The sequence below is a fragment of the Tasmannia lanceolata genome, unplaced genomic scaffold (assembly GCF_043159265.1).
Source record: "Tasmannia lanceolata isolate RefF3 unplaced genomic scaffold, GAP_Taslan_0.1 ptg000005l, whole genome shotgun sequence".
Classification (NCBI taxonomy): domain Eukaryota; kingdom Viridiplantae; phylum Streptophyta; class Magnoliopsida; order Canellales; family Winteraceae; genus Tasmannia; species Tasmannia lanceolata.
Window position 1 is genome coordinate 20,628,871 of NW_027518682.1, and position 19,599 is coordinate 20,648,469.

The 19,599-nt window shown below is 38.1% G+C and overlaps 2 protein-coding genes across 2 annotated transcripts; one reads left to right on the plus strand and one right to left on the minus strand.

The window, feature by feature from the left end:
* Positions 1 to 2,277: 2,277 nt before the first annotated feature.
* Positions 2,278 to 9,803, minus strand: LOC143877904 (ATP synthase subunit d, mitochondrial-like). The gene is made up of 5 exons (XM_077380216.1): positions 9,550 to 9,803; positions 7,197 to 7,278; positions 3,005 to 3,069; positions 2,642 to 2,728; positions 2,278 to 2,550 (listed from the first exon to the last, which is right to left on the minus strand). Exons 1-5 carry the CDS (start codon positions 9,712 to 9,714, stop codon positions 2,449 to 2,451), a joined length of 501 nt encoding a protein of 166 aa, XP_077236331.1. The 5' UTR covers positions 9,715 to 9,803; the 3' UTR covers positions 2,278 to 2,448.
* A 4,641-nt stretch (positions 9,804 to 14,444) lies between these two features.
* On the plus strand, positions 14,445 to 15,824 carry LOC143876417 (protein FAR1-RELATED SEQUENCE 5-like). The gene has a single exon (XM_077378113.1). It carries the CDS (start codon positions 14,445 to 14,447, stop codon positions 15,822 to 15,824), a length of 1,380 nt encoding a protein of 459 aa, XP_077234228.1.
* The last annotated feature ends 3,775 nt before the right edge of the window (positions 15,825 to 19,599 follow it).

Consider the following 19,599-nt stretch of genomic DNA (forward strand, 5'->3'; position numbering starts at 1 on the left):
GACTATAGCATTGGTTGGAATAGAATTACTCGCCAGCCTAGCATTTGTACTATATTGTCTTCTTTGCTTGTGAGTACTCCAAATGTAGCTCGACACTTCTTTTTTTCCATGGTAGTTAAGCAGGATTAAACCTATGACCTCTGGGTTGAAGTACAAAGTCTTGATCATTGAGCTAGAGGCTCAATCCTAGTTTTGGTTAAGCGTCACAAAATCAAAAGCCTTTTTTGTTAGTTTGATCCGGCCATGTTGAGTCAACTGGTTTCACATGTATTGAATTCAAATGTCCCTTGGCGGGGTTGTGCACTTTCGCTTGGCACCATTAAGTTCTAAAATAAAGAAACCCATCTAATTATCCATCAAGAGGTTTCCAACACAATATGATAATCACCCTTATCTCTAAGCATTCTAACTTCAGGTGAAAGCTGCCTACGTTGTATGGCCCCACTAACCGCAGTCGGAGAGAGATCCTTGGAAGGAGCTGTTCAAACCAGGGTATGGGAAAGTATTCTGTGGTGGCAGGGAGGTGATTTCAATGCAGTTCCCTTCATCAAGGAGAAGAGCAGCAAGAGGAAGGCAATGCTACGTATGACGAAATTCAGTGAGTTTGTCAATCAAAAAGTTAAATTTTGATGCCCATCCATTGACTAGCTCATACTCTTGAATTTGAGGGCCATACCGTCCTTTTTCTAGCCTGTGGGCCTATCTTTCTTTCTAAAGTTAGTGAGGCCTATCCTGCCACAAATTTACATCTTCGACACCACTGTAGAATCAGAAGCCCTGTTGCTGCTTAGCTATCAGAATTTTGTTTGATGCAAACTCTGAAGCGTCGTTTGATGTCAACACGTGTACATTAGCATCTTATGTATTTCTGTTAGTTCAATTGTTGAGTGGGTTATCATGGTAGCTCCTACATCTGAGTTCTGACTTAGAGAACCATGGTTTCATTCTTCTTTGTTTGGTAACCACTGTGCTTGCCAATGCTGTGCGATTATTGGGTCTTCCCTAAAGGGTTTCATGGCAGTTCTTTTCTATGTGTGAGAGAGTGGAAGGCCAATGAATTGAGTAGGAAGATGGGTATTGGCAGAATTCATTTATTGCTTACGATATTTGCTTTTACGTTCTCTATACCATAACTCTTGCAGTGTTGCCATTGTATCAACTGCGTCAATCTCATCAATCAGCTTGTGTTAACAGAATCTGTGAACCTAGCTGTGGAACTTAAAACTGACTTTCTTTATGATTTTGTATTGGATTATGCAGCCGTGCCGAAAAGGGGTTCTGTTTTTTTTTTTTTCTAGTGTTGTGTTGGAAGATCACTCTGCACGGAGACTAACTTTCTTTAAGAACCAGTGGGCTCTGATTTCAGTTTCTGCAACCAGTTTAGACCCAGCTCCACCGTATCAGCAATATACATACTGGCAGTAGCTGAGGCCTTCGCCATATGACTTTTTTAAGTATTGTGCCACTATGTGGGTCATCGAACTTGGTGCAAAAGGAGACACAGATCATTTACCCAAGCCCTTAATACAGAAATGTATTCATCAGTTTTTAAATTGGATATTTAAACAAGCATTAAAACGTTGTGAAGTGGGTTGATTCTTTAAAAGCCAATTTTTTAGGACATGGAATTTCAAAAGCCAGCATCTAGCTTCCTACCAAAGTCTACACCGGCTTCCGTGGGAATTTGAAGCCCCCAACTTTCAAAAACAGGGTCTAAGATTGGCTTGTTGATGTGCACATGCTCGTATCCATCAATCCAACCTACAGATGCTAATTCCGTCCGTTACCTTTTTTGCCTCATCGTGACCGGATGGTCCTAGCCTGTTGATCTATTAAGCCTTGTTTAGGGTTCAAGCCAGACCATGTGCAACTTGAGTTGGGTCAGGTTGAGCTTTTGCTAAAAACTGAAATTGAATCAACCCGAACCCAACTCAATTTTACTGTAAAAGACCAACCTGAAGTCCCAAAAATCGACCCGAGTTGAACCCCTACCCCCTACCTAAGGGTAGCTAACCATTGATTCGAAAGAACCCAAAGCAGGACAAAGGGAGGGAAGCCCATTCGGTGTGGGGCCAGAACCATATAACTAACATCATGTTGGTCTACCAGATCAACAGTCTCATTTTAAACACAAGTGTCCACTAGATCAACAGTCTCATTATAAACACATGCGTCCGCTAGAAATGACATGTGACTGGAAGCAAGGAAGCCAAACACTAACTAGCTTTTAGTAAAACACCACACCGAACAAAGGGGTGAAGGGTCTCAACCTGGATATCGTCAGTAAAATTGAGATGTTAAAATTTCTCCACAATACCAAGGCAATCCAGAGTACACGATGTTTACTTTTATTTGGAAATGCAAGGAAACAAGGATGAATTAAAAATCGTCTAGAGCAGTTTGGTCTCTGGTCTATAACCAGGAGTTCACCAAGTTATTTTGGTAGAATCAATAGCCCCAATAATCATTCCTGATTTCGTCGTCAAATTTCTTCTTCAGCTCTGGATGCTTCTCGAAGTACTCATTTGCGGTCATAGTGCTGATCTTTTTCTGTCAAGATGAACTACTTTTTCAGAGGACAGACTATTGAACAACATGAAAGGGTCAAAAACATGAGTATTTAGCTCTTATTTTTCCTGACCTTCATCTCTTGAACTTCAGCGATTTCTTTCTGCAACCTCTCAGATTCCTTCAGAGATTTCTCTTCTGCTTCTTTTAACTCTACCAACTGCAATTCAGATAGCATTTTTTTGCATAAATCCAGTAAAGGAAACATTAAAAGCAACTGTTACCTACCGACACCCCACATAGCAATAAAAGCAAGGAAAACCCCCACATTGTTTATGAAAACAGTAGTGCTCAACTCAATTCAAATCCCTTCGAACAGGTGACTTGCCAGCTTAAAAGAAAAAAGAAAAGGGTTGTCTGGAGCTCCCCAAGAGATAATGGGGGAGAATAAGAAAAACCTAAGAAATTGAGAGTATCACATCACACAAGTTCTCACCAGCTCATCAAACTTGGGTTTGTATTGAGGCGTCACAGTGTCTACAAACTTGGGGATCTCTACGCCTGTTATCCAGAAGTTAAATGTTAATATGACAACAAATGAAAGGTTAAAAAAACTATTAGCGGCAGATAGATCTAAAATAAAGGCAGGTGGAACGATGAAAGCTATATGATATTCCTAAACGGTCATCTATGCTGCATGAGTATCCCCATAAAAATAGTGAAACTTTACATTAATTATGTGGATCTTTGTCCATAAATTTAACATTAAATATAAATGAATAAAACATGTGAAACTGTATATTCCTAAAGCTTGGAATTCTAATTTGTCGCAAAGTGCTTCATTTCTACTGGTAATCCATACCTATATTAATCCATCCTCCCTAACTTAAAACGACCATACTCCTTCTATGTAGTTCTTGTTCACCTCCAATGAGGCTTATGACATGCTTCATGTTGAATTTCAAGAGTAAGATCGAAATAGTAAATCATTTCTACTTCAGGCAACTACTACCTCATAAAAATAGTGCACATTCCGATCTCTTCGAAAGCCGAACGAAAGTTCACAAAAAACAAAAAACAGAAGCAGAGGTAAAGGTCAAAGATAATAGACGTGTGTCATGAACACTAGGTCATCCTCCGTCTCGGAACGAATGGTAAAATCAAGATTCGGTAATTCGTGAATAGAGAAAGAGTGAAAGAATGTCATTTTGGGTATTCGGGAATAGAGGAGTGAAAGAATGTCATTTTGGGTGATCCTTGGTGAAAATCAAAAAGTTCCTTCTAAAACAACTTTTTGAATTTCCTTCATCCAATCCTGCCCCAAAGGATATATATCACGCAATTCAAAAATCTCCATGTTCGCTTCCAATGAGGCTTATTGCATGCTTCATGTTGACTTTCAATAACGCTTCCCCCACATTTTCTCATTACTTTCTTTAAAGCTTTTTTCTTCTTTTTTTTTAAATTAACTTTCACTAGAGCTTTTCGCTTCCCATATTTTTTCTTCTGTAAATCTCTTGCTTCCCGCTCCGACAACTATGGAGAAAACTACCTACATTTATAGGTGAGAATTGGATTTTTAAGAGTTTCATCCAAGTTGAGGTGGCACACCCTCCTTCACCCATGCAAGGATATTCTTTGTCTTTTGGTTGAGATGTCTCTAACCTTTAGATAGGGCATGCTTCAAAAGTGCTTTAATACAAGCGTTAATTCCTATAAAAATAGATAACTTAATACAGACACGCATTCATCACAGAAGCTACTTCAACAATAATCTATGATTTGTGGACACGGACACGAGTGTCGCGTGTCGACACGGACACGGAGTGTCTGACGCGGCAAACCCCCAAGCTTTAGAAACGGGGACACGGCTAAAATAGAAAGTATATGTAATCGTGATATGTGGATATGGATCTCTGTGTCCAGTTTTAACATGGATACGAGTTGTCTAAAAGAGGTAAACACAATATTCAATAAAAAAACAGAATGTCACACTTGACACGGTACAAAAACATGTCCACCCACCCACATTAAGTCTAACACTTCCAACAATACAAGTAAAAGTGTCCAAAGGAGTGTCGACACGTGTGGACACGGGTGTCATGTCGGACACGACAAGACACGTGAGTCGGCAATAAATTCAAAGTGTCGGCCAAATCATAGACAATAATTGACTAGGAATCGGTTGGTAAAGGGAGGAAGAAAGGAAAACAGGGCGCACGCGAGAGAGAGAGAGAGAGAGAGAGAGAGAGAGAGAGAGAGAGAGAGAGAGAGAGAACAACTCTTAGGTAATTAGGATTTTTATTATAATTAAACTACTAACTCATTAAATAAAACTATTACATGGACTTTTCCTACTACAAGTAAACTACGATTCTTCAAACCCACTAGGCCTCCTAACTCATCATGGAAGCGACTTAAAGTCCCACAAATACAAGGACTCCCTTAATGTTGCAATGTAAGCCCCTTGTCTGTAATCTGACGTCTTTATTTTATTTTATTTTTAAAAAAACCCTTGTGGTCAATTAACAACCTAATTAATTAATTAATTACAAATGACTTAAATGCCATTTCACTTTAAGATTTTCGTAATAAACACGTAGGCCTTATTTTAAACACATACATCTTAAAGAAACCGAGTGATATTGGTGGGAAAAGACTATGATACCCCTCTTATTAACTTAATGGACTTCAAAGACACCCAAAGGACACTTAAAATTAGAATATGTGCCGTAGGATGGTCCCCATCACTAGAGATTAGAACAAAAAAAAATTCAAATAGAGATGATAGGGGGAGCTCCTTAGAAAATCTAAAGCCTTGATAAGTGATGAAATTAGAATATAACAAAAGAAAAACACGAAATCATAATAGTTCATGGATACGTAAAATTAAAGTGAAGTATATGCTGCATGAGTATGGGCACGAGTGTTAGAATCTGACATGGATACTGAGTGTCAGATTCAGCAAACCTCATATAAAAGGATTCATGGATTCACCAATATATTTTAATTAATTCTAATGTTATTCTTTTACATGATAATACAGTTATAAGGGAATTGCTAGGGACCATTGCAGAAAGGCATTTCGCGGCCAGATCTTGTATGAGAGCAGCACCTCATATGAATTAAATGAATAAGACAAAATTTGTTGAAAAGTGAGCCAATGGTCCCTAGGAAATCCCTAGTTATAATATGTAAAATATTAAGACTTTTAGTAGGTTAAGTAAATATAATGTTTTATTTACATATAAAAAAATAGATAAAACTCAAAACATGTGATGATCGTAAAATTGTTCTAGTAGTATATAGAAAAGATAAATGTAAGAGATCTAATAGTGTCACAATGAATTCTAAAGTATTGGGATCTGACACAGGTACATCACCCATTTAGATGAAACCATGTAACATAGAATAAAGTAGGGGTGAGCATTATTCGATTAAAACCGAATTAACCGACCGGACCGAAATAGTTCGGTCATCAGGTTAGTCGGTTCGGTTTTGGTTTTCACATTTTACAAAATCTGGTTTTCGGTTTCGGTTTCGGTTTCGGTTTTCCCAATAATTATTTTGGTTTTACCGAACACCAAAGTTCTATAGTCCTATTCCTTCTTAGGAAAGGTAAAGAGAGTACAGGAAGTTGTGCCAGGTGGATTCACATCATGAAGACTCAGTAGAAGTAATACACTAGCCTCGTTTTTAACTCAAACAGCCCCTCTAATGTATTTAATATTATTATTTCTTTACACTAAAGGGGTTGTACCAACTACCAAGTAGAAAAAGGGGCGAACATATAATTTCCAGCCTTTAATGCATAGTTGAAAAATCATTGACTGGCAGCATGTGATAGTCAAAAGTGCTACAAGGAGTTACATCACATTAATGACTGATTAACTGTCCATTACTTTTCAATTTATGGGAAAATGATATCTCCACCTCTTTTGTTAGCAAAAAAACGTGAAAATACTTAAAGGAAGTGGAAATATCACTTCCTTTGAGAATACCTAAACTTTTGTTGCAGGAGCTTTGATTAAAGTTTATTTTCTTTATTTACACTATACACAAACATCTGGTTTGTTCTTGGGATTTTCTTCTTTACATGAGGAGAAGATATGGCCGAAATAGCACAAGTATTTGTATCCAATCTTCTTGATGCAGTGTTTGGCAAAGAATCGGCATTACAAGACATTAAATCCATATGGGGTTTTGAGGAGGAGATCTTTAGGGTTTGAACAGTATAAAAAAAGGGGAGGGGGGGACTAGAAGGGGGTTTCTCATGCTCTCTCTCACTCGATTTAGTTAAGAAGAAAGAGAAGAAGAGGCTAGTCATCTCTCTCAGATCCTCCACCTCCACCTCCACCATCTCTCTCTCTCTCTCTCTCTCTCTCTCTCTCTCTCTCTCTCTCTCTCTCTCTCTCTCTCTCAATTTGGTCTTTTGCTTAGGAAAATTGCTGTGTTGTGGTTAGGTTGTTCAATTAGGTTTTACCCGAACTAACCGAACAACCAAAATTTTTATTCGGTTTCGGTTCAGTTCGGTTTTGGTTTCGGTTCCAATTTTGGATAACCGAAATAATTTCGGTTTCACGATTTTGGTTTTTTCGGTTCGGTTATAACCGAATACGCACCCCTAGAATAAAGTACTTCTTTTCAATGTTCACGAAACTTTGTAAACACTAAGACATGGTACATACTCTCATAAGCCTCTTTATACATATCCACCAGGCGAGAGCCAATTCCTTTTCTATAATATTCCCAGTCTATAGGTTCGGGTTCCTGCATGAAAAAAGAAAAGGCAATAATTAAAAAGGATTTAAAATTATTAATAACAAAGGAATTCAACTTCCCACGCAGTGATCCAAACAACAATCACCACCATAATCCCATTTCTTCGATATGACAAACATAGCGTAAAAGAAACCAGGATGGTGAATTTTGTAGGTAGACTAATTACCTCATTTGCTCAACATGGTGTTCATTCAGAAATTTTGATGGAATGGAAAATCCCATATGCAGATTTGCATGACCTACAAGCTCTCAAAAAACAAGAGTCTCCATAACCCTTGTTTCATTCCAAACATTCATGCACAGATCCAAGTCACCATTGAAAAATTACATGAAAGACTCATAAAAAGAAAACATACGGATGGAGCTATAAACCATTTAATATTGTTTCTCGATTCCAAAAATATAATCCTATCGCTGTAAAGGCATGCACAGAATCATGGGCCTAGAAAACAAAATGAAGTTGTTTGAAATGATTCTAAAAGGCTAAACCAGGTCCACGTAAATGCCATCATACAGATATTATGTACGCATGTATATGCAACTGAACAGAACTATAGTAACAATATATACCATATACAGACATATGTAAGCATATACACCCATATAACACAATATATGGGACAAAAGTCACAAAACAATATTGGTTACATAAATTACAGTTTACAATAACCATTCAAAAAAAATTACAGTTTACAATATAAGACAAATTAGTATTAACATGATGAATCGATGCCTTACAATTCTAAAGTTATGGTAAGGCACAATTATGTTAGGAAATAAAGAATATAAATGAAAAGAAAGCTGACTCTTAATATAGAAGGGAATGAATGAAGCCTAGCTTCAAGTTTTTTTTCTTTTTCTTGTAAGGCAAATTTTTATTAGAATAAGGCAATGGGACGAACAGTCCCAATACAAACAGAAAAACAGAAGCAAAGTACACATAGCAGATGAATTATCTAGGAGACGTCATACTTGAAAAGCAACAATCTGAAATGGGATCTAAGCAGATGGCCCAAACAATTATATGCCGACAGGACTTAATGAAATCAATACAAAGTCGAAGTTGTTTGACATGGGGGAAAACACATTGGCATCAGCTTGCAAAGCTTTTTGAATGCAGTGCAGGTACCAAGATAGACACAATTCGCATTCGATCAGAGCTAATTGTAATCGGATCAAACATAGTCTCAGTTGTCAGTTTTCCGGGCGTGGTCTATCGATTCCATCCTCAGACACGACATGTGGGTCTGAGTCGCGTGAGAATGCGTAATATCAATCATTCAAAACTATAAGTAAATCAAAAGTAATAATCGTATTTCAAACTGTCATCCAACCTCGATCTTACATCTATTTATTTATTTCTATCAACACGAAACCCTAAATTCAGAATCTCCACCCAATCGAAACCCTAGATTAAAAACAGCATCCAGTAAATCCAAAGTAATAATCATCTTTCAAAATTTCACCCAACCTCGATCTAAAATTTATCCATTCTCTTCTATCAAAACAAAACCCTAAATTTGGAATCTCCACCCAATCGAAACCCTAATTTCCTCTAACATAAAAACCCTAGATTGAAAATCCACACAATCGAAACCCTAATTTCCTCTAACATAAAAACCCTAGATTGAAAAATCCACCCAATCGAAACCCTAATTTCCTCTACATAAAAACCCTAGATTAAAAAATCCACCCAATCGAAACCCTAATTTCCTCTAACATAAAAACCCTAGATTGAAAAATCCACCCAATCGAAACCTAATTTCCTCCACCATAAAAACCCTAGATTGAAAAATCCACCCAATTGAAACCCTAATTTCCTCTAACATAAAAACCCCAGATTGAAAAATCCACCCAATCGAAACCCTAATTTCCTCTAACATAAAAACCCTAGATTGAAAAATCCACCCAATCGAAACCCTAATTTCCTCTACATAAAAACCCTAGATTAGAAAATCCACCCAATCGAAACCTAATTTCCTCCACCATAAAAACCCTAGATTGAAAAATCCACCAAATCGAAACCCTAATTTCCTCTAACATAAAAACCCCAGATTGAAAAATCCACCCAATCGAAACCGTAATTTCCTCTAACATAAAAACCCTAGATTGAAATCACCCAATCGAAACACTAATTTCCTTTAACATAAAAACCCTAGATCGAAAACATCTACCACGATAAACGAAAGAAAACAAAAGATGTAGAAGTAAAAATAGATCCAGGACAATCATAGAAAAAATGATAGAAAGATTCCGAACCTGACTAAACTTGGTTTGGAGGGCGGTGTTTACTTCGTCAAAGGCTCGGCGGAGAGTAGAGAACTCCTTGCGAGCCTCTTCGGAGACGAGCATTTTTGCCATTCCATCCCAATCTATGCCTTTGCTCGCCTTCACGGCTAAGTCTGCTACCTTCTTCCCACTCATTCTGTTCTGATTTTCTTCTTCTTTTTTCTCGCTCGATAGAGATTAAGAGTAAACAAGAGAGCAATGATTCGATGCGCACTTGTTTTTTAGTGCCCTATGCAAATACGGGACGTGGATTGGAGGGACCTGGCAAACGAACGGGTAGGCCGGGTATCACCCAACCCATATGGATCCGTGTGGTACGGGTCGGGTTATAAATGACCTGGAATTTTACGAGTCACAATTTGGTGAACCCGGACCCACCCGTGCGATACGGGCCGGATGGACCTACGAATCACCCGTTTTTTTTTTTTTTTGCTGTTTTTATTACCACAATATAATAGGATGATCCAAACCGTCCATGTGTTGGGCCATAACGTAAATAGGTTGTGCCTAAAAAATGAAAACATCTATAGGATGATCCTAGCCCTCTCATCTACGGAGGAATTGCATAATATTATTTATGGAAACCTCTATAAATCGGAGGGCTACGATCATCCTATGGAAATGATTTTTTGGGCACAACCTATTTACATTGTGTTCCATCACGTGGACGGTTTAGATCATCCAACGATGTGGTCTGTACAGTAATTTCTGGAAAAACACAGGACTATAAGGGCTTACACCATATAAAATCTCGATCATTTGGATTTTTACATGCACCCGCAAGTCCACCCGGCCCGGCCCAGTTTTGACCGGACTCGTACATGCCGGGTCAAATTTCAATGGGTCACTAATTTAGTGACCCGGACCCGTAAATACTGGCGGGCCGGGTCGACCCGCGGGTCTGGGTCACTTTTTGCCAGGTCTACTACCCTAACCATAGTAAGGTCCCATTCTTGTTTTCCCAAGGGTCCACGTATGTTTCTTTTCTCGGGGCGCTTGATAACTATAGTCCTTTTGGATTGTACATAAGGCTCTGCTTGGCTGCAGGCAGTCACATTGTAGATTAGTTGTATTAGCAATCAATATGAAGAAGACAAACATTTGATTTACCTATAATTTACCTCGTAGAATAGTGATAAGCAGGGTTTGGTTGCAACCTCATAGACTAGTGAGAGAGGGTGTCATTATCAGTACATAAAGAAAAGAGAGAGAGGAAAGAGAGAAATAGAAAAGGCAAAATTCTCCAAGCCAAATTCCACCTTTTTTGAGAAATTTGGCTCCGTAGGTATGGAGGGGACATGAATGTCATGTCACCAGACATGCAATAATTACCTATAAAACTTGTGTGGTCTCTAAGAATTTCAAAGCTACATTGGCGACCAAAGAAGAGATTTTATGATGTAGCACCCCAATGCAAAGCAATACCCCTAAACTATCCTAGCTTTTGTGCTTCCAAATACGGCTATGTTTGGATGCAGATTTATACCTTGTAGCTTCATGGTTCAAGTAGTCAATAGGGAAGAGACAATCACCACCATTTATAATGTTTGATCTACTAAGTAGTGTTTGGTTGCCAATCTCGTAAGATTAATGGGAGGGGGTGCCATTACCAATATATATATATATATATATATATATATATATGAGAGAGAACATTTTCTACACACTTGTGTAGGTAAGTTACCTACACACTTGTGTAGGTAAGTTAAAATACAGTGGGGGCCCATATTGTTTGGGTGATCCAAACCATTCATTTGAATGGTCCTCACATAGATAGGATGTCCACAAAAAATTAGATCCATAGGATCATCCTAACCATTCAAACTATGGAGGCAAAAAATGGACTAATTTGTGAAGGTTTATACACGTCCATTTTACCTCCAAAAATCGTAGGGTTGGGATGATCCTATAGATTTGATTTTTTGTGGACACCCTATCTATGTGAGGACCATTCAAATGAATTGTTTGGATCACCCAAACAATGTGGGCCCCCACTGTATTTTAAGGTAGTGTGTAAGTAACTTACCTACACAAGTGTGTAGGAAATGTTCTCTCTCTCTCTCTCTCTCTCTCTCTATATATATATATATATATATATATATATATATATATATATATGAGAAAACGGTTCCTACACATATGTGTAGAGAGTTCTCTACACACTAGTTTAAAATACAGTGGGGGCCCACATTGTTTGGGTGATCCAAGCCATCCATTTTAAAGGTCCTCACATAGATAGGGTGTTTACGAAAAATCAGATCCATAGGATCATCCCAACCCTACGATTTGTGGAGGTAAAATGGATGTCTTTAAACCTTCACAAATTAGTCCATTTTTTGCCTCCACACTTCGAATGGTTAGGATGATCCTATGGATCTTATTTTTTGTGGACACCCTATCTATGTGAGGGCCTTAAAAATGAATGGTTTGGATCACCCAAATAATGTGGCCCCCACTGTATTTTAAGCTAGTGTGTAGATAACTTATCTACACATATGTGTAGGAACCGTTCTCTCTCTCTCTCTCTCTCTCATATATATATATATATAGAGAGAGAGAGAGGAAAGTGTTGGTGAGCTTAAGCTCACCAAACTTATGGTGAGCTTAAGCGCCCAATCACATGGGGGCCCACTTTGTTAGGATGATCCAAAGCATTCATTTGAAAGGCCCTTGCATAGATGGGGTGTGTACCAAAAATCAGCTACCATAGGATCATCCTAACCCATCCATTTGTGGAGGTCAAAATGAACAGACATTCTTTGTCCACAAATCTGCCCATTTTTGTCCTCCACAAATGGAGGGGTTAGGATGATCCTATGGAGCTGATTTTTGGTACACACCCTATCTAGGATAAGGCCTTGCAAATTAATGGTTTGGATCACCACAGAAAATGTGGGACCCATGTGATTGGGGAGCTTAAGCGCACCAAAAGTTTGATGAGCTTAAGCTCACCAACACTTTCCTCATATATATATATATATATATATATATATATATATATATATATATGAGAAAACGGTTCCTACACATGTGTGTAGAGAATTTCTCTAAACATTAGAAACCTCGTCAGCACCTTATAACTTCAGCCGTTAGATCGAATTGATCTACACCATACCGGCTTTCATCGTTTTGGGTTTGAAAATTTGGGCACGAAATGAAACGATGCCCAAAACTGAAAACAGAGCTTCTCTCGCTGGTTTCAGAACAGAGCTTCTCTCGCTGGAGTAAAACTCCAAACGAAATTGAAGTTTCGGGTTACATCTTCCACGGTAAGGGTTTCTCCACCTCTTTCTCTTCTTTTTTTCTTTTTGTTGTACTTTGAAGCTTCGATTTTAGGGAAAACCTGGTTTCAAACCCTTTGAAACCCATGTGTAGGAACCGTTTTTGAGTTTTGAGAGAAGCTCTGTTTTCAGTTTTGGGTTTGAAACCTGGTTTTGAAAATTTTTGATGGAACAAAAAGAATAAAAATTGAACAGGTTTTCAAACCTGGTTTGAAACGGTTTGAAACCCATGTGTAGGAACCGTTTCAAAACCTGGTTTCAAACCGTTTCAAAAGATCATCATAACCTTTTGGGACACATCCGGTTGAAGAGGAAGCTTAAAAAAAGGAGTGGCATTATCAAAATACGGGATTACAGCTATCATCTACGCCATGTTTGGCAACCATGAAAGATTCCCCCCAACACCCCACGCCCCCGCCCTCGCCCCTAAAGTAATATTCCATGGAAAAAAAATCTGGTTTCCCAAACATGCCATTTGTGGAAAAAAAAAATGCCAATTTCAGTCTTGACATTTTCAAAGTCTAAACAATATTACTGTGATTGCAGCTCACATTTTAATGTCTATAAGTATTACCATCATCTATTTTACATGGAAAAAGAAAAGAATATGATCACCCACCATCGAGTTCCAGGAGACATCAAGGTAACAGCCCCCAATATGGGTGCATTTAGTTTCTGTAAAAGCTATTAATAGCACATAGAGATAGACAAAAGTTCCCCTAAGAAAATAATACAAGAAAAATCCAATGTCAAGATAAACCTCAAGCATGATAGATTTAAATTTGAGTGGTGTAAACATGCCAACCTCCTATTGAGTTTCACAGTTGAACTTGTTAATGAGGAACCTGATTTCTGAGTCAAATCCATTTAAATTTAGTGTTTTGTTTTGTTTTTTTGTGTTTTGTTAACAAACTAAAGCCCTTTATTCTGTGTTTTGGTTTTGTTTTTTCCTGTGTAATAGGAAATGGATCCGTTGGAGCTCTCTATTGTAGAGGTTGATGAAAATAGATTAATTATGGTTGGTGATACATTGTCGCAAGCTGATAGGTTATGTGTTGATGAGGGAAATAGATTAGAGATGGGTGATGAAGAGGAACTTGCGGTTCCTCTAGATTGGGTTGATAATGACGAGGCCGGTACTGGTACCTCAGAAACACCTAATAATGATGATGCGGGGAGTGTTTTAGCTAGCAAACTTTTTGAAGGCCAGCTTTTTGATAATTGTGAAAATGCCTATGCATTCTATAACTCATATGCGTTGACTACAGGTTTTGGAATTCGAAAAGGCAGGACTAATAGGTCTATAAAAACAGGTGAACCTATAAGAGTTATGTATGTGATAAAGAGGGATCGAGAAATCCTAATGATAAGAGACGGATTGGGAAGGATGTCAAGCGGCGTCGTGAAACAAGAGAGGGTTGTGAGGCAAAGATGGAGATCAATTTGACAAAAGAGAAGAAGTGGGAAGTTAGAATTTTTGTGGAGGAACATTGCCATGATCTTACATCTCCATTGAAGACACGGTTGCACCATTCACATAATACATTACATAAGAAAGCCTTATGTAAGAACTTGATGGATAAAATGCACAGTGATGGGTTTGGTCCTACTGGCATTGCAAGGGCAGTTAACGCTTCAAACGATGGTTCACCTAGTGCTCTCACACCAGATCAGGTGTCATCTCATTTGAGAGCACAGAGGGCTAACAACATGGGACGAGAAGCTGCCACAGTAGCTAATCAATTCCAACAGAAACGAGCGGAAGATCCGAATTTTGAGTTTGCCATGGAGATAGATGTTGATGAAAACCTGAGATCGATGTTTTGGGCGGATTCGAGAGCCAGAGAGGCATACCTAACCTTTAGCGACGTAATTATTGTTGACGTCACTTATAAGACGAATATGTATAGGATGCCGTTTGCACCATTTACCGGCGTAAACCACCACAGACAGTCTACACTTTTTGGTTGTGCCCTCCTAGCAGATGAGACGGAGGAGACAATCACTTGGTTGTTTCGACAGTGGTTAAAATGCATGTTTGACAAAGCTCCAGGGTGTATAATAACTGATATGGATGGGGCGATGAGAAACGCAATTAGGCGTGTTTTTCCAAATACACGTCATCGCTTTTGCTCTTGGCACATTAGTAGGCATCTAGTTGAGCATGTTCCAGACATGCGAGATGCAACTACTCAGTTTTATAAGGAATATAACCATTGGTTTTATAGGAAACATAAAGCCAACAGTGAGAAGGAATGGGGAGCTTTGGTGGAGAAATATACTTTACATGAAAGACATTGGTTATGTAAGATGTGGGATTTACGAATGCACTGGGTTCCTGCTTATTTTAGAGACACATTCACAGCTGGAATGACTTCAAGTGCACGAAGCGAAAGCATTAATGCTTTCTTCGATGGATTTGTTAACCAAAGTACCACTTTAGAAGAATTTATGGTACAATATGAAAAGGCACTTGTAGATCGGCGAAAAAAAGAAGCTGAAGAGGATTGGAGGACTAAATCATCACATGCAGTATTGAAGACAAAGAGCACATTGGAAGCAGATGCTGCAAAGTGTTATACTATAAATTTTTTTGACTTGTTCCAACTTCAATTTCTAACGAGTATTGATTGTTGGGAGGACAAGGAGAGTGAGAATGGGAACGTCACTGAATACAAGGTAAGAATGCGTAATGAGGAGGAGTGGAAGAGTTACAAGGTTATATATGATGTATCAGAAAGTGTTAATGCTACATGTGAGTGTGCGATGTTTGAGACCGCAGGGATTCTATGCAGACACATACTTCGCAAAATGGATATGAGGCGTTTAGGTTCTATTCCCGAGCGATATCTCTTAAATAGGTGGACAATTGGGGCGAGATATCAAGTGAATAGTTTGGCATCTACAAGCATAGGAGATAGTGACGAAGTAACTTCATTACAACAAGGGTTCATAAAGTACTAGATGAACACCCGAGAAAGAAGAGTATTTTGAAGAAGATGGAAGAAGACTTAAATGTGTGGGTGGCGGAATGCGAACAAGCAAAGAAAGACAAGGAGATTGTCTTGGAAAGTAGTGGCAGTCAGGTACAATCTAACTATCCTCTCGAGACCCCCGAGATACGTATTCGCGACCCTCAAGTTGTGAGAACCAAGGGTCGGCCAAAAAATGCTACAAGGTTTAAATCTCCAGTGGAGGCCTCTCAATCTCAACCCAAGCAGCAAAGGACGTGCAAAAAATGTGGAGAAAAAGGCCATTATGCGTCCACGTGCAAAAACATACCCGAGGAAGAGGTATGTTTTTAAATCTCAATGTGTTTGTAATAATTTTTTCCAAATTGGAAGGTTTATAATATGTTTCTCTTATAGATGACAACAACGAAGGTTATAGAGAAAGAGGTTAGAGTTGGCGAGGAGGACCACCGTTGGAGTGCACTAGGTAAGTGTTTACAATCAAATCTACTTGTAATAGATTTATTGAAACAATCATAATAAATTTTTGTGTACCACTGATGAATTTTAATCATGCATTTGATGCAGGTCAGTAGAAGAGGTCGGAAATTGGTCACCGAAGCTTTGGTGCAAATGATTTTTTTTGTTCACCTGCTATTTGGAAGTTATTTCGTCAAGTGCGATGTTAATCCATACAACTAGTGTTTGGAACCTACAATTGGGAAGTTATTCCATACAACTGTTCAACTACAGTGGTTTTTTTATAAATTATGTATGCAATTGTACCCAATTTTTAGGATTTTCAATGTAAACATTTGGTGAATGTAAACAGTGTGGTGATTTGGGCCATTTCATGGAGGATTTCCCTATTTTGTGTCAAGATTCCAAAAGAACATGTGAAAATCTTGCAGAGTTTGAAAGAATTTTCCCAAAAATTGAATCATCTGCTGTAAATCAACACTAGGCCATTTCTTAGATTGTTGGAACGAATTTCTGCATGTTTGGTTCAATTACATTTGACAACCAGTGTATTTACAGCTCACAAACAATGGTTTATTTACTATCTCTGTTGCCAAAACGTAAGTGACACTTGCTCTGTTAGTGAAACCTCCACTCATGCATGGAAATATCTAAAGAGTAAGGTGTTTTGTTGGAATATTATTGTCCACATCACTTCTGTTTGGAAATCATCTCTATAGAAGAAAGGAAACACGTGTCCTAATTTGTGCACTTGCAGCTGCTTGTGGATTTGTCTTACCTATTTGCAAGCCAGACCATTTCACTATTGAAATGTTGTTGAAGTCTTAGAAGTGCTGGGTAAATGTTGCAAAAGGAGCCGAATGATCTAATACATGATATGTAGACTTAAAGTGGCTGGCACTATTCATGTTGTTCTCAGCAGAATTTATATCTATTGGAATTCTCGAGCTTTGCTCTTATAGATCTGGAATAGTGTCATATTCTAAGAAAATGCTCAAGTATTGGTCAAAAATTTCCAACTGGTTTGAAGTACCTATCACATTCAAACATTCACCATTCATATATGAAAAAGGTCACTTGAAGTACATCACCCATTCAACATTACATCACAATACCTTCAACACTAAAGAACCCCAAAATTCCAAGTACCTATCTGTTGACACCCCAGATCGGAGTCCACACTATCACATTAACTACATGTTCTAAGTCTTGGAGATATACAAAAAAAAAACCCAACAATTCCAAGTACTTTAACCAACGCATTTCCATTCCCGCGTTCCATCAAGACCTTCATTTGGGCTACCTCATCCCTATTTTGTTCCATCAACAACTTCATCTCATCCATATTGAGTTCCATCAAAAACTTCATTCTTTGTAGTTCATCCTTCGTGTGTTCCATCAACTCCTTCATTTCATGTAACTCAATCTCCCATCCTTCCATATGGTTGTTGGATTCCCTACGACCCCAAGTTTCATAAGCGTCTACGACTTCGTCTACCCAGTGGAAAAATTTGCAGTTCCACTTCGTACCATCCTGTGTGTTTTAGGAAAGTTAGAAACTTAAAATATACTACAAACCTAATCAAACATAATCAATCTAAACTTACATTGAATGCGCACGAGTAGAAAACCCAGCCTCGGTTATCTTTCCTATCAGTCTCAGCAATCTTCAAAGTTGCTTTAAACCCACACTCACATTTTATGGGGGGTATTCTGAACCCACGGAACCTCCCATTATTGTTGCTCGATGAAGACATGACTTTGTTTTTTGTCTCTGCAAATCAAAGTTAAGAATCAAAGTTATAAATTATTTCAATGAGATAGCCAGTAAGAAAAAATGGTATTCTCTGTAAGAAAATAAAAGATATCTACTTAGCAAAAATGAAACCAAGTTTAGGTGCAAAAATCCAGTTTTTAGCCTCTTCAATCCAGATTTTTAGAGTACAAAATCCAGTTTAGGTGAAAAATATAAACCCCAAAATAGCTTTTGCAGCCACAAATAGCTAAAACCTGGATTGAAGATGCTAAAACCTGGAAAACTCAACCACACAAATTTACAAGTAGATGAAACCATGAAACCATGACAGACTTTTTCTATTCCTCAAAAAAAAATTTGTTAGCCATTTTTTAAAGTAGATGAAGCCATGACAGTTTTTTTTTTTCATCCCACACAATCTGCACACAGGTGGTTTTATGCTAATGGAAACCATGATTTTCTTCTTTTTTTTATGATAAATTAGTTTCTCAAGTGGAGAGAAAGGGATAAGGTATGGTGTAAGAAGAAAAAAAAAAACACCAATAACCTAAAACTATAAAAACCCAAACGTAATTTCAAAAATCCAACGGAGAAGATAGAAAATGAGGAGAGGTATTTCAGACTGGAGAAGAGAGAAAAGGGGGATGTATATTGCAGAAGAAAAAGCCTAACCCTTTTTAATGGAGTTTTTGTTTCCTTGTTTATCGAAGCTAACAAACCCTAACCCTTTTTAAGTGTTATAAAAACCAATTTTTATGTGCATAAAAATGGTTTTTATGTGTATAAAAACCAGATTTTAGGTCTTACAAAACCAGGTTTTGAAACCCAGGAAGATGAATAATCGATCTAACGGCTGTATAAAAATTGAACAGGTTTTGAAACGGTTTGAAACCAGGTTTTGAAACGGTTCCTACACATGGGTTTCAAACCAGGTTTGAAAACCTGTTCAATTTTTATTCTTTTTGTTTCATCAAAAATTTTCAAAACCAGGTTTCAAACCCAAAACTGAAAACAGAGCTTCTCTCAAAACTCAAAAACGGTTCCTACACATGGGTTTCAAAGGGTTTGAAACCAGGTTTTCCCCAAAATTGAAGCTTCAAAGTACAACAAAAAGAAAAAAAAAAGAGAAAGAGGTGGAGAAACCCTTACTGTGGAAGATGTAACCCGAAACTTCGATTTCGTTTGGAGTTTTACTCCAGCGAGAGAAGCTCTGTTTTCAGTTTTGGGCATCGTTTCATTTCGTGCCCAAATTTTCAAACCCAAAACGATGAAAGCTGGTATGGTGTAGATCAATTCGATCTAACAGCTGAAGTTGTAAGGTGTTGACGAGGTTTCTAATGTTCAGAGAAATTCTCTACACACATGTGTAGGAACCGTTTTCTCTCTCTCTCTCTCTCTCTCTCTCTCTCTCTCTCTCTATATATATATATATATATATATATATATAAGAAAATAAAGTATGTCCAGCTGCACAGATAAGTTATATGTGCATGGCTCACAAACCATTGTGGGGGGGGGAGGGGGTTGCACATTTTTGTGGGGATCCAAAGCA